Source organism: Amblyomma maculatum, chromosome 7, assembly GCF_055883805.1.
Source record: "Amblyomma maculatum isolate TAMU_Amacu chromosome 7, ASM5588380v1, whole genome shotgun sequence".
NCBI lineage: Eukaryota > Metazoa > Arthropoda > Arachnida > Ixodida > Ixodidae > Amblyomma > Amblyomma maculatum.
Genome location: NC_139350.1, coordinates 133,831,034 through 133,846,423, shown reverse-complemented (window position 1 = coordinate 133,846,423; position 15,390 = coordinate 133,831,034). Strand labels below are relative to the sequence as shown.

The window sequence follows — 15,390 nt, the reverse complement described above, 5'->3', positions numbered from 1 at the left end:
CCCGCTTCATGGATATGTGCATTTGGTACAAAGTCAGTAGTGAAATGCGCGTAGAAAAGCGCTTTGTTTGCAAATACATGAAATACACTTAGTAGCACTGCTTTGCTTAGAAAAATGCTCACCTTTATTTCAGCGAAGGCCGCCGGCTGTCCAACACTCTTAAAGTCGTCAGGTCGAGGCCTGGAGAAGGTGCCGGCTCCCGCCAATTCTGTCATACCGAAGGCTGGAAGGGTAACCAAAGTCAGCAGTTCGAAAGACATTGATGGAAACAATAGCCCGGTGGGAGCGATCAAACGATTCTAACAAAATACTTGAGCAACGCTTCAATAAGCTTAAGTTGGTTGGGCATTATATCTGCCTTTGTCGTTTAGATGTGCATGAATTTTCAGCATACTTTTAAGGATGAAGAGTAATTTTCTTAACGATGGTTCGTTCTTTTCGGAGTGGTTGAAAACCTCTCCAAACGGGGTGATTCGGCGATGTTGAAGCAGGAAGCGATGATTTAGAAGACAATGAACAAATGTATTCACAGTATTTACAAAAATAGAAGGGAAAACTGCAAGTTAGAGATGCAACCTGGCACAGACAAAAGAAACAGTAACTTAAAAGAAAATAGTCTCACACAAAACTACTGTCTACAACACCTTACTTATCGACTGAGCGTCTTAGTTAAAGCCTAGGCACTTGTAGACTTATACGTGCTAAGCACGGAGTCTCAACATAGACTAACTTCTCTTCGGTTACCTTCACCTTTTATGTCGTCGGTAGAAAACGCGATAGGGGCAGTCATTTTCGGTGGCCTCCCCCTTGTGTCATGTAACCAATAAAAAAAAAGGTATAGCAGGGCGGACACTGCCCTGTGGGTTGAGCTCAGCCTCGGACCCAGGCCCTGCTAACAAAACAAAGTCACCCAAAATAAATGAAATTGTTACTCTCTCCGGTGAGAGTAACAACCGCCTTCAGGGTTCAAGGTCCCCTTCTTAGTTTTATCCCCCACGCCATCGCCCCCTCAACGCTACCGTGTCCGATGAAATTCATCAAACTTGTTCCGTCCTGCTCGCTGCCGGGCCTTAACAACAAAAGGGTGAACCCGGGCGCGCAGGCAAAAGGATTGCGTTGGGAAGTTGTTTTCGTTCTTCTGTTGTGCACAGGGGGGGGGGGGGGGACCTATCTGCAATAAACGGCTCAAGCGGGCGCCGCCATTCCCCACTTAGAAATGAGCAATGGCTTAACCACATCTAAATTGTTGCTGGGCACTGTGAAAGTAAAAGTATCCAGTTCCGCACCCCACGCAGGAGCCCACGTACAGGAGGGGGTCAAAAGTTCCCAGGCCGTAGGTTTTGCTTCTGGTCAGCATATTCTGACACGTGAGATCCCATTAAAGCTATAAATGATATCAGGGTTTAGAATAATGTTTCTTCTACCCTCCACATGTATTTTGAGATTTGGGGCTGTCGTAGTTGCCTGACTATACTGCTGAGAAGCAGACCCTGTGGCCTGGGAACTTTTGACCACCCCTGTACGTGAAGGATATTCCGAAGGAAACATGATTGCTTCCTTCATCCCCCCTCACAAAAGCAACAAGTTTAACGTTCTGCAGCTAGCAAGAAAGCGATCGCCTGAATTGTCGCAGCAGGAGTTCGCTGCTGCGAAAAAGAAGAGACTTAACCTCTTCTCCAGCGCAGGCGACACTCGAAGCATTCCCGCGACAGGGCATGGATGCTTCCTCAGTTATGGGGCGCCTTTCGTGACCAAAGTGGCAGAATTGGCAACCCGGAACTAGTAATAGGGCAGCGGCCTAACACAGGAACAATGACGCTTAAGGAATACCATGTTGCGGACGAAAAGAGCACACACAAAGACACACATGCTCACAAACTCCTTCGCAATAGCGGGGAGCTTTTGACATTCAGATGCTGATTGCAATGTCGCGTGTTTCATCCCGCCACCCTGGTTTCGATGGCTCCCAAATAGAGAATTTCATGGTGTCACGTAAGTCACCTTGAAAGGGGCGTGCGACATCAGAAGCAACTTTTTTGATGCAAGTTTCTATCAGTGCATCCCGAGGTAAAATAAAGGGCACTTAAACGCCAATTAGTGCTCATTAAACACGCACACAATCCTTTATCGGCCTCAGTATACCCGTCATCATCGAAGGGTGCCTAGACCTTGCTAGGCTGGACGGCTTCGCGGCTGTTAGTAATGCTTTGTTCCATTTAAAGAGTAGCAGTGAGAATTTCGCATCATTGGTTCGATCGTGACGATTGCGTGAGCAGGCGACTCTCCCAGTTTATAGCAGAACGTTCTGACGTTCGATCACGCTTCCTCGACACAGCTAGGAAATAAGGGGTACAAGCTTAAGCCCGCGTTCACCCGCTTCGCCTGTTTGAACCAACTGATCTCGTCATTCGGTAACGCTGAAGGGTCCCTCATCAACCTCCGAAATCGGGTTTCCAATCACGCTCGTACGCGCGCAACGCCACGGCTAGTCTCATTACTTTTAGGACAGACCCTGTATACCGGCTGTGCCAGCTAAGCGGAGCCAAAGGTTAAAAAATAAAATATGAGAAGCAGGCGATAGAAGGCTGCTATATACAGCTGCCAGGCGCCTTGCACACCATAGGCGATTTCAGTTTTGCAGTTAATCATAAATACAATTAAGGCCATGGACGTAGGTCATTGAACGCTGACTTTAAACAATGAGTTTTAAAATTTGGACAGCACCTTTAGAAACCGACATTCAGTTATTTGCCATAAGCATTGTCTGACATTGCAAGCGTACCTTCGAGCCGCCACCAATAATAGAGCACGCGTTCGCTCGAATTGCCTGTCTGACTCTCTGTGCGTCTGAAACCGTCCTTGGCAGGAGCTGCCAACTGGGAAAACACTTTTGAGATGGGACGTATACCGCTGTCAAACGGGCATTTCGAAGGCCCCCGAGCCGACTGTCTATCGACTCGGAGGCCTTCCAAAGCTGCCACACGAGCGTTTTCAATGGCCATTGAGTCGATATAGTCTATCGGGTTAACGGAACAGCTCAGAACTCTATCGAGATCTCGAAGGCCTTCGAACGTCTCGCCTCGCCAGATTGCTAGCGTTGACCCGAGGAGCGTCACGCACACACGTGCATAGCGCGTTTACCACCCAAAAACGTGAACAAGCGTTATTATATTATATCTTTGATTTACGCAGTAAAATAATATCCGTAATAATTTTAAAATAGCATTGCTCTTTTTTAAGGCGCATTATTTATGTACTCTCTACCAATGTAACATGCGTCGCCGAGAAAAGCAGACACAATGAAAAGCACGATCGTATGAACGTCAACGCGTTAAAAAAAAAAAAGAAGTTTCCTTGAATAACCACTAAACGCCTGCAGTTATTAGATAAAAATGAGAAGTTATATTTTATTTTGCATTTATAGAGATTTTAGTTCTTTAAGCAAAACCAGAAGCAACGTTAGTGGTTCCAGAAACGTTTGGCGCCAAACAACAGAAATATTTCAATAGCCTTCGAGTTTTGTCGTGTAGCAGCGGCACAACTCCTTCGAGTTTAATCACGATTGAAAATCGCGAAGGCTATCGACTAAATCGCATTTGAAAATGACCGAGTGGCTGGGGTATTAAACCCCCTGGGACCAGCGAATCCTAATTCAGACACTTTAACTTGCAGGCAGGTTTGCACGACTTAGTTAAAGCGAGTTTTTATGTATGAGCAGGTAAAATCAGTCTTGAAGGCGCTAGCAAGAGGTGACAACATAGGCAGAGCTTTTCAGATAGATATCGAGCTCACCGGGCCCTTCAGATTCCGAGTCAGTCATACTAAGTAGTGTGTCTAACGTGCCTGAATGACTTGGCAGTACTGCTATAAGCCATGCAGGTACATTCGAAAGATCCCAGGTTAAAGTGGGGTTTTTGTCTATGGCCTGTGTAATTCCTAACAGTGTGCTAGATTATGTTTGCGTGCTAGTGAGCATTGGTGGCACAAAACCAGAACCGTAGTGCTAACCGACATTATAGCGGACCTAATTAGCACTTGGCCTAACCATACGGATAACAGGATAACAGTGATTTTCAATTATTGGCGCAAGAAACAAGGCATCTATTTAGGAGTTACAGACCGCATTGAAAAACTGCTGACTGAAGCGTTAACACCAGCCTACAATCATATACAGCCTTAGTTACGGCCCTTACAAGCAAGTTGCGAACACATGACCAGCTGCTGGTGCATATGCCTGGCTCAATGAGCACGCTATGCTTAATCGGGGACAGCGCTGAAGAAAGGAAATTTTGTGGTCTGGCAGTCATCTTTAGACGATGAGCCACTATCGATGTTTGTGAAAGTTATCTAGCCTGCGTATTATTTATTAAAGAAAGCAACAACATTATTCCATGCAAACGGCAGCTCAGTGCACAGCACATTTCTGTAGGCTATTTCTGAAGACGATGACCAACGTCTGCATTGGAACTTGCTGACGACCTTAATGAAAGGTTATCTAATTAGCTAACAATTGCTAAGGAAAGTAGGCGAACAAGAACGTCCAGGCTAGGGCAAGCGACTTTCAACGGCTCTCGGTTGGTTTCACAACATTAGGGCGCCACATCTTTTTTCACACGTCAGTTCTTTTCGCAGAAGCACGAGGTATATAATATATCAACCTGATATTTCCACTGACTATTAAAAATTATAAAAATGAAGGGGGTTAGAAACACACAAATATAATTTAGGGACTAACTCTCAACCACGAGGGACGTTATTTTACGATGACAAATCTCGACTGGTCAGACTGACGCATATTTCCTCAATTTTACTCGTGCATCATCTGAGGTATGCTGCTCTTAAGTTGGCAGAAATATGTTATGAATCTGACTTGTTGGTGCTGCTGTTTGATGGTTTCTGTGCTGGTATTCTACACGCCCTACAATCTGCATGCTTGCAAAAATTTCATGGCACAGCGACAATAAGGGAAACACTTATCGACATAAGAAATAACGCTTCCTATGCTGGGTTCATATTTTCTGCGGTATCGCTGCAAGAAAAAACGTTCTGTTTGTATTTTAATGCAATGTAATTATTATAAATCAAATTAGTTGCGTAGCGTCGTTTAATAAGCTCTTTTTATTTAGCAGAACTTGCGTTTGGAACCTATAATATTCTTCCAGAGCTTCACCTCCGCCGGGGGGCGCGTCATGGTTGGGCGTTCGACTACTGTGCCCAAGAATGCGGGATCGAATCCCGGCATCGGTGGCCGCTTTTCGGTGGAGGCGAAAAGCCAGACGCCCGTGTGCTGTGCGATATGTCAGTGCACGTTAAAGGACCCCAGGTGGTCGAAATTTTCAGAGGCCTCCACTATGGCGTCTCTCATAGCCTGAGTTGCTTGGGACACCTTAAACTTTATAAACTAAACTAAATTACTCTTCCAGGGCATTGTTAACTATATCACATGAATGCAAAGTCGAAGTGTTGCATTTAAAATAGGACACATGACATAGCTGATTGATAACTTCCAATTTTGCAGTTAAGTTCTGTTACAGGTACATTCTGAAGCGCTGATGATAGGACGGGCTATTATGATAGTTTCATAACGGCACGGAAGACACATTGAAGTGTGAGCTATTACACACGATGTGGGTAAATATCTATATCGACCAATTGAGCTTGATATTAGCGGAAAGAAACACTGTAAAAGGTACAAAGCCTCCAAGTTAGTTGTTTGTGCGCCGTTCTTTACAAAAAGCTAGCCTTGCTTGTTTTATTGAGCGATGAACGCTGTTCCCAAACCCATTTCTTTAGCATATTTTCTTTAAGGGGTAAAATATTTCTACTTAACATCAAACAATTTTTATTTACTTTCACTAATGCTTGTCTTCTTGGTTATGTTGTGCGACTGTCAATATGCATGTTTGCTTGGACTTGGTTTCTCATGGTTTTAATTTTCTTGTTCTGCCCTTTTCCAAGAAAAATGCTTAAAAATTACATTTCATTGAAGCAAATGATGTGGCCTTGTCTTGCCCATGGCTTGGAACTCCGCATTGACAAAATAATTAAACTGGGCTAGTTTTCGGAACCAATGGAAGCACAATCGTCGCTTGTCGACAGAGGCAAAAGGGCAAAGGCGCCTGGATGTATTGCGTAATTGTAGTTTAGGGGTTCCCGCGAGAGCTAAATCGATTCGGAACACTTCATTACAGCATCCTTCATAAGCTGAGCCAATTCGAGACGTCATGGAGCACATATATTATGTCATTAAATGGGAAGTTAATAAATTTTATATACATGTCTTTTTAATTAGAACAATTCTTGCAGTGCATTAAATGTGCCGCGCCTCAGAGCTGGTAAGTGAAGGTATTTTGTTTTCCCTATTTCGCACTCCCTATATTTTTGGGAAGCTTGGAATAGGTTCTCTTAAAACACCAAGTGTTTGGTGTAACATTGAACACATGCAATTTCCGGGAATCGCTGCACATGATCGCACTCGGTCGTACGAACCTTGTATTGTCCCTGTAAGTCGGAGTTTCTTTGCCACGCTTTGTAGCACATGGCCGCTTATTGTGCCGCCGCCAACCATCACTTTTGTTAGACTGCTTGTGTCGAACTGGGAAAGAAGCTGGGTCTGGCTAAGCTTCGCCACGAATGTTGGGAACAGCAGAATGGTCGTCGCCTGTTCGAAGAACGAAATCACATTGCAGTGAATTGTTTTTTTTTTTTTGTTATTTCCTGCAGAACATTACTCTCTGTCCCTCTAGAGCATACACGATTAGTCTGTAGTTTTGAGGTTCAATTTTACGCGGCCAGCGCCCCCATCTTTTTATTTCCCTGCACCTATTTCTGCGACACCAGTATTCGAATGCTGAGGTGATGTTAGTGCTTACCCATTGACCACTCTTAATACAAAACTGAGTGGTAAACTCGCAAGTCTCCAAAAAAATTATGTTTAGAAACAATAAATGCTCACGCTACTGCATAACTGTTTCCAATCAAGTGCCTAAGTCTCATAACGTTAGTACAGAGGACGATTAGCCAAGGTGGAGCAAGTGATGCCTTTACTAAATGTTTTCTTAGTTGCACGACTTCAGCAATAGTTGTCTTGTATGCCTGTAAGATCGACAGGAAATTCTACAAAATTACTCTTGTATTTCGTTTGCGATGCTGAAAACATGTAATTGAGTTCCTTCTGTTTGTGCCACCTATAGCTAACATGGATTTATTTTCTGCCGTATAAAATTTTCACGTTTTAGTGAGTTTTCCGGAGGTCCTTTCCAACGTGAAATCCTCTTAGTTCGAACTGTTCAGACAAACATTGTCTGAGAACGACAGCGAATGTAAAACCGAACATTGCAAAACTTTCCCTCCAAATCAGAAGTTCGCGGCAGCGCTACATGTTTATTACTGAAGTTTTCTCAATACATCGCCCGGAAGCTACGTCGCTGAGATGATGTGTGTGCCTACTGGAGGTTGAGAGACAGTTTTAATCTTCGGTGTAGCGTTTCCCGCTCGAGCTGGACGAGGAATGGAAAACAGGCTAAAGGCCGCTAAGCAGTCTTGCCTTACATTTGTAGCTGGGAGTGTTTCAATGAAACCTACTGCACGACTCCCGGGCCAAATCTGGAGACCAAAGTTTCTAATAAGTTCACGAATTTGAGCTTCTCTGCAAGCTGTCGTCTTCGGCAGCTAGCCTTTCTTGTGCTGGGCTTTTTCCGCAATTAATTTCCTGCTGCCATCTATCGTCAGCCGTAATAGAGGTTATAACGTTGTACATAAACCCTTTCCAGAATATTGGGTTTACGTCTAGCGTGAGTGGCGTTTCATTCTCGCAGCCTGCTTCCTTGCTATATTACGTTTCAGATTTTGCTGAAAGTGACAGCTGAATTTAAGGCACTGGGATTTCGAGCCGCGTTTTACACTCCCGAAAAATCCCGAAGTCACATAATCTATGCCTGCGTTGAGCTTACGGCTTTTACGACTTTGCGTCTTCTGCCTCCTTGCACAAGCTATTGCAATGACGTGAGCCGCAAAAAGAAAAACAAAAACATGGACACCTAAAACTTTCTTTAACCATTGAGCTATTAGTAAAAGTGAACAGTAGTTATTGCGAACAAAACATGATAGATAATCACAGTCTGGTGCTTTCGTCCGCTTTTTTAAGACATAATATTTAGGCGTGCAAGAGCCAGTCAAAGGTCCACCATGCTGCATGGTAAAGTCAAAATAGCCCGAGGAAGTAAGAGTTATCACATCAACTAAGTTTAAAAGTAGCTCGCTGATTTTGTCAATTGGTTACCTTTGTCTAATGTGGGCAAAGCTTTTTTTTCATTTTTCCATCTTTCTTGGGCTGTTATTGATGTAACTTTATAGTTTATGCATAGTCACGTAAGGTGCCACTTGGCAACACACACACATTATCGCACACACGCACACACACGCGCGCACACACACACACCCTGGGAAAGCCATTGACACTAGGGAATGCGGTGTTTACGTCTGTTTTCAGTAATAAAAGGCCAAAGCTGTTCCTCAAACAGTCGTATATAGCACAAACGCTAGACTATATTTAAACAAATTCTCAAGCAAGCCACCATATTTTTCCCTTTTCCTTTTACATAATGGTATCCATATAATGTGTCTTGCTTGACTGTAGATTAACAGATCGGTTCAGCATAAAATATACATGTGAACAGCATGGCTATCGGATAAACGCGAATTGGGGCATAGCGGAGATCTTAGTAGAAGGCTGCATTTTGACAACATTCTTTACTGAAATACGTGTGATTGTTTGTTGTTCTCACATAGTGAGTTATGCTAATATAGGCCATAGAGAGCGGAAAGACCTGAAAAAAGTGAGACATGAGCAATGTTAGTTTTCTGAATCGTGGTCCCCGTTACTGTGCACGGGAATGTACTACTTTCAGTTCTTTTCTCGCCGAATCAGAAGCGATCTAAGAACAAAAAAAAAATTACACACCTTGTGCTTTTCGATGGCAGACAAGATTACCTCTATGTCCATGGTGTCCACCAAAACGACTTTATTCCCATTTCCGAGAAAGCCGAAGTTCAGCCAGAGGCCACCAACATGACAAATGGGAGCGGAGCATAAGCTAATGTCTCCTTTCTGAAAGGTTGAGGCATCCACGTACCTGCACGCGGATACAATTCAGATTCTTTACTCGGGAAAAAGTTGTGTGCGAAATCCAAACACTAAATGGATACTTGAGTTAGCTTCAAGAAGCGAATGAACTCGAAAAAAAAAGTGTGTTATCAGGTCTGGTCATTAGCGTCGCAATACATATATGCATGGTATGTTCACTGGATCTCAAAGACATTTCAAGCTCTTATTCACGAAAGCACATATAGTGAAACACTATGATGGCTTTATGAACTTAGGCTGTAGAGTACAGAATAGAGTCTGCAGTTGTCATGAAAAAACGCATTGCGCACTTTGCACTACCGAAGCATTGCAAGAATGTCAGATAATAATCCCTATTTGCTACATATTTTGAATACTCCAGAAGAGCGAAAATATTTAAAGCAGAAAATTTCTGTGCTGTTTTATGCTTAGAGGTAGCGGTTATTGGCGATGGAATGATTGACAGAGGAGCATTGAGCTAATATAGCTGTGTAACTACTCCGATGCTACACCCGTAGGACGGCCACCTCGCGCACCACACTCTGCCAGGAAGCTGAATGGCTTAGAAATAGTCTACACTGAATTTGACAAGCAGGTTTTCCCTTGAAAAAACCCGACATCTGTAGGCACGATCTCTCATTCTTTTTTAAATCTGTTCAGTCTCTATTTGCCCTGGGACTCGACTCTAGTATGAATCTCATATAAAGCTCGCCTTCGGTACCTCCTTTCGCATGGTTCCCGTTATACATTTGTCTGCTGGAGGCGAAAAACATCGCTGACGCATCGGCGCATCGCTTTACCCATCACACATTGCACAATTGGTTCAATTGTGATAGATGCGAGAACCTGGCCGTGCCCTTGTTCTATTCTTTAAATTTGATATCGTTTACAACTTTCTCGCCTGACAGAAACTCATTTACACAGGCGCCAAAAAACCCCATTAAGCGCTCACTAATTACTTTCTCAGCCCGCATCTTAACTTTGTTTCATCCGTCTCTGCAATAGAGCAAAGCACGTGCACTTCACTCTCACGTAATTAACCAAACTTAGGCGGTGGCCCTGTACGTACCAATCTGAGCCCGGACAGAGCTCAAAACATTGGCTCCAGCCCCTACTCAGATCCACCCAGTCTCGTGTAGAGATCTCATTTCGATCCCAATCTAGAAAGGGAAGCCACTGATGCACAAAATCTTCATGACAGAGGTCACAAAACCGCTTGTCCCTACGATTCTGTGTTTCCGTCGTAAGTCTGTGCGACTCGAATACTCTTGATTCTGACGTGTCACAAGAGCTAACCGTTTTGTAATTTTTGCTCTACAACGTGAGGAATGTAAACATATGAATCAAGATGGATTACAAAATAATCGCAAAATGCTGCAGACTTGTTCCCCCAAAACTTGTGATAACGCAAGAAACTGTTGTATTGCGACAACTTTGCAAAGTGACGAAGTATTTTATATGAAAGCCCGTGTTCTTAATTCTTTTCACATTTAGTTGAGAACTATTGCGTGCTATTCACGCCCGTGGTTCCTAACGTTAATTCTTGTTTATGTTTGTGATTGGGTGCCTATTTAAGCTACTATGGCGTCTGCACCAGTTATCGGCAAGATACAGAGAAAGGTTCACGACAGTGTCTACTCGTCTCGTTCTCGAATAAATGCTTTCGCACAGACGGCACTCATTTCTTTGTGCTAGTAACATAGTCAACGGATAATGACCCAGCATTTAGAAAAACCTTGAATTCATTTCCTGCACTGATGTGAGTTTTCGTTTAGTAATTTTTCCGGTCTTGATGCGCGTTAGTAGTTTTGCGAGACAAAACAAGAGCTATAGTTCAGAACAGTTATGAATACCAAAGAAGGCAAGGCTAGCGCACCAGGAGCAAATCAACGATGTTTATTTGTGTTCCGAGTAAACCATTGTGAAAAGAAGCCGCGATATATGCACGAATACAAGTCAGAGGCTCTATTTTATGGGCCAAAGAAATGCTCTGAATTTTATCAAAGAGGAAGTTCCGGAAGGAAAGTTCTTATATTTTTCTTTGCATTTCATTTTGGTAACACTTAAGCTCATTGGCCAGATCGACGTCTCCTATCTTGTACATCGTTACTTGTGTTACGAATCCGGAAGTTAGTGTTGACGTGAGTATCGAGATGAAATAATCGATGGGTCCTCACCTAAATGACAATACTTGGGCCACCAAATTGCGATGGCTGATTTGCACTCCTTTAGGAAGCCCCGTGGAGCCACTTGAGTAGATTATAGCTAACACCGCGTCGGGTTTCATATTCACAGTCGCTGGAACATCGGCAACCGCAGATTTCGCCAGCTCCGAGAGATTCAGCATCCCTTCAAGGCTCCCCGAGATGAGAATGATAGCCTGCAAAAATACAAAAAAGCAGAGCAGGCCCAATAACTGTGAATGAAATGGACATAAACTCAGTTATTCTTATTTCGTGAATTGAAACTTTTAGCACGTTTATTTAGATGCTACCTTTGACGTTCGAATATACCGGGTGCCTTTTTTTAATCAGTACAAATTTTCTTGAATACATCCACCCAATACAGGAGCATGCCTCCTCCGTTTGGAGCCCTCTCTATGTGTACTTGGAGATAATCTTAACAAACTTCAGAGAACCGCAGTGCGTTTTGTTTGTTCCCGTTACCGGAGAACCGGTTCTGTAACACACATCCTGAAATGTTGCGACCTGGAGATGCTCGAAAGCCGACGTGAAAAACAAAGACTGAAACTGATTTTTTTTCATATCATCAGCAATGGAATAAAAATAAAGATACATATATTCACCCCCTCTAAAACATAGTGCTCATTTTAACCACAGTGCGGCAATACATCTAACAAAACCCGGCTAGATGGTCTTTAAAACTCTTTTTCCTTCATGTAGCAATACCTGGAATAGCCTTTAAAAATATTAAAGCAGTTAAAAATGGCAGAGTTTGAGAGCCTTTTTAGAACTGTGTTAAGGGCAACAAAAAAATCGGCAATTGATTATGCTGTTATTATTTTGCGAATCTTGTTAGGGCGTCATGCGTACTTCTCTATGCTGATCCTGTTTGTCTTTCTCTCAGTGCTCGTTATGTTTTTGTGCTTTGGTAATATTATTTAATTTTCTATTACGCTCCTGTAATAGCCCTCAAGTGAGGTCTACAGTATTCATGTCTTCAAAAATGAAAATCCGTGAAAAACACAACCCGTACCTGGTTTTGATGGTGCGTTAGGGCGGCATTATATTCCTTCTAGTATGTACTTAAAAGCGTATTACTTAACTTTATCAAGTAACTAAATTTTAATTCATGCTTTCGGGCACTGCGTTATATTCAGAAATAAAAGCCGCCCCTCCAACTTCCTAGGCGGATTTAGTTTTTAAAGCCTTTAAGTGGATATTGTGGTTCCAGATGAGAATACAGCACTATGCACGCGAAACGCGAAAAATACAAAAAGCACAGAGCTAAATTACTGTGAATAGTATAGGCAAAAATTTAGTTATCTTCATTTTGTAGGTGGCTATCCCAATTTCATGCCGAAGAAATATATTAGTAGGCAAAAAAAAAAAAAAAAGCAGCCTTCCATGAGCATCAAGATGTGCGGCCGGCCAGTGCCCATCATATTGGCTCCGCCATTGTACTTGAGGCCTTGCGGTACAAAAACCATTTTGAACCACTAAACGGTAAACTGGGTTCTAAAATATCAGCATGCCAGATGCTGTCTGTTTTAGCTAATAAACCACAGCAATCCATTCGCAGGCAAAGGAAATCTGAAACATGTTCTAAAATCGAAACGAAACTGGTTCAGGGTCAGTCATCGCAAACCGAACTCGTGTTTCCAACAAACCTTCATTACTCCTTTGCATCTAAAGGAGGAGCTCAAGAAACTAACGCTATGTAGATGTGAATACCTTCCTAAGGTACGTTTCTTCGTTAAAATACCACAGTGAGCATGCTTTCGTACCAAAGCACAGGTAGCGAACTTGAGTGAAAGCCGATGTTTTAGTATTAGTTGCGAATTCTACGAGTCGCTACGTGGAATGGCTTTCTTTTTCAATTATCCCGAATGAAGCTCGGATAAGGCCGAGCTCACGGAGAGGAGTACTAGCAGTTTCGGCGCAGGATACTGGATGGCTGGTACCTCGGAGAGCTAGCTGTCACGAAATACAGAAGTTCCCATCATTTATTAGGTGTTGAGAATTAATCGTTGTCGGGGACGCCCCCTTACTCTCAGGCTGTCGCTGATGTTTATGTCTCATTGGCTTAAATTTCGCATTTCTTCAAGAGCAACGATGCCGTCACTGATGTGATAAAGCTCAAAGCGGGAAGCGAGGAAATTCGCAATAACCTCTGTGAATGCCTGTTCTATATGAGGCTTCGTTACCAGAAGAAGGTCACTGAAGCGAGGAATTCCTGAAGAATCCGGTACATGATGATTTAAGAATGCAACCCAGGAAATTTTGAAGGAATTTGTCGGCGTTTCGATCTAAACATATCGAAAAGGTGTAGCGGGGAACCGACTATGACTACTAGTTCTCAGGTAACCCCAGAATCGAGTCATATTTTAGACGCTTATTGTAAACGCACTTACAAGCGTAATTTTCGTACCGCCAGAAGGATGGCATACTCGTATAAAGCGGCAAAGGTGCAACCTGAAGAATGTAAGATGCTTGCCTTTGTGTGCACCATTGTTTATAAACTACGTAGGCGGGTACGACTAGCGGATATTGTGTCGATTGTCGCTTATCAGCATAAGTAAATAATGTCAAACCACCACTGGCGAAGTTTGGTGCTTTTAACGCGGGTCCTTTAGAGTCACTAAGCATGCTTCTATAACCAAGCCTTACTGCGAGAAATCAGAAAAGTTAGGGGACCGCCCAATGTCTAAAAATGCAACGAGGGCAAATGTTTTCATTGTCGATGAAAACGTACTGATAGACAAAACACTGTACCAATGCAACAATTATGCAAAGTACGTACTAATAACCAAACAAGTTTAAGTGCGAACGGTCGCATAAGTTCCAATTTTCAAAGCTTTGCTTCTTTATCTGCAGCATAATCGGGCCGTTTTAATATAGACATGGCTTTGAAGCGGTATTCTAGACGACGAAATCAATCCCTGAACTAGCGCATAGTACAAACAGAAAGGCACACGGTAAAGGGGCGATTATCATAATTCAGAATTACGCTGACTGTTGTTCTGGATGTTGCAGACACCAAAGCAACCCTCTCTAACAGAGGAATCGTCTCTCGTGCAATGCTTGTATACACGTACGTGTGCTGTCCGATGTCGGTGCACGTTGAAGAACCCTCGCAGGTAGAAATTTCCCGAACTCTCCACTACGGCGTCTCTCATAGCCCAAGTCGCTTTGGGATGTTAAACCCCATAGGCCAACCAAGCTTGTATATATAGCCGCGTCTATCTCAGCCCCTTGCTTAACGGGACGTCATGAATTGTCTTTTAAATTACATGCAAAACCATGTTCAGCTCGCCGGGCGCATTCTGCTTGGCGATATCAACCTCCTGGATGTAAACTGGCGGACCGTAAAACATCATTGTGCATGCTCTGAAATTATCTCGTGATTGATCCATTCGCTGTGATTAGTAACGGAGAGGTGCTTTCGACTTTATGTTGGCTACGCGTCAAAGAATGGTGCCAATTGGACCAACGTGCGAGGAACAATGTTTTGGTTTTAACCCGTGAAACTTGTCGAACCAGCGTGAAATAGGTACATATGCAACACGTCAACACACGCCTGTATCAGTATCCGCTGTTTCGCCTAGCAAAAAAAAAAAAAAGAAAGCGCTTAAGTTTTCGTGTTTTATATCTTTGAAATTTTTGAGGTAAAATTGGGGTGATATTTTTCAACGTGATAAAAGGGCGAAATCCGGTTTTTCACGGAAACATTTCGAAATTCAAGATTTTTCTTGTTAAATTGACAAGACTCAAGGATTTATTACATTTTAATCGGAAGTTGACAATTAGGCCTATCTTTCAGGTTGGTAAGTGGCGAAATATCGGAATGCTCAAGAATTATATTTTTATACCTCAATACCCCTTAAATGGGGCCTTTGAGGTATTGATAAATAAATGAATAAAGCATATTCTGGAATTTTGCGTTTCTTTGATAATATTTGCCAGCTGTAAATAGCCTGAACGAAACATTAAAAACTGATGGTTATTTTTGCATGGTTATTTTTGAGGCAAGGGTGAACTCAAAAATTAATTTCCAACGTCACGTAATATTTACTTCCACGAGAA

At 42.9% G+C, this 15,390-nt stretch overlaps 1 protein-coding gene across 1 annotated transcript in view; it reads right to left on the bottom strand.

Annotated features, from left to right (window-relative positions):
• LOC146184793 (luciferin 4-monooxygenase-like) overlaps positions 1-15,390 on the bottom strand; it is an 84,708-nt gene that overhangs the window by 21,582 nt on the left and 47,736 nt on the right. The window contains exons 5-8 of the mRNA XM_084608840.1: positions 11,302-11,504; positions 8,963-9,134; positions 6,490-6,661; positions 123-223 (exon numbers count right to left, since the gene is read on the bottom strand). Of these exons, the coding sequence (XP_084464966.1) occupies positions 123-223; positions 6,490-6,661; positions 8,963-9,134; positions 11,302-11,504 (648 nt within the window). The remainder of the gene's footprint in view (positions 1-122; positions 224-6,489; positions 6,662-8,962; positions 9,135-11,301; positions 11,505-15,390) is intronic.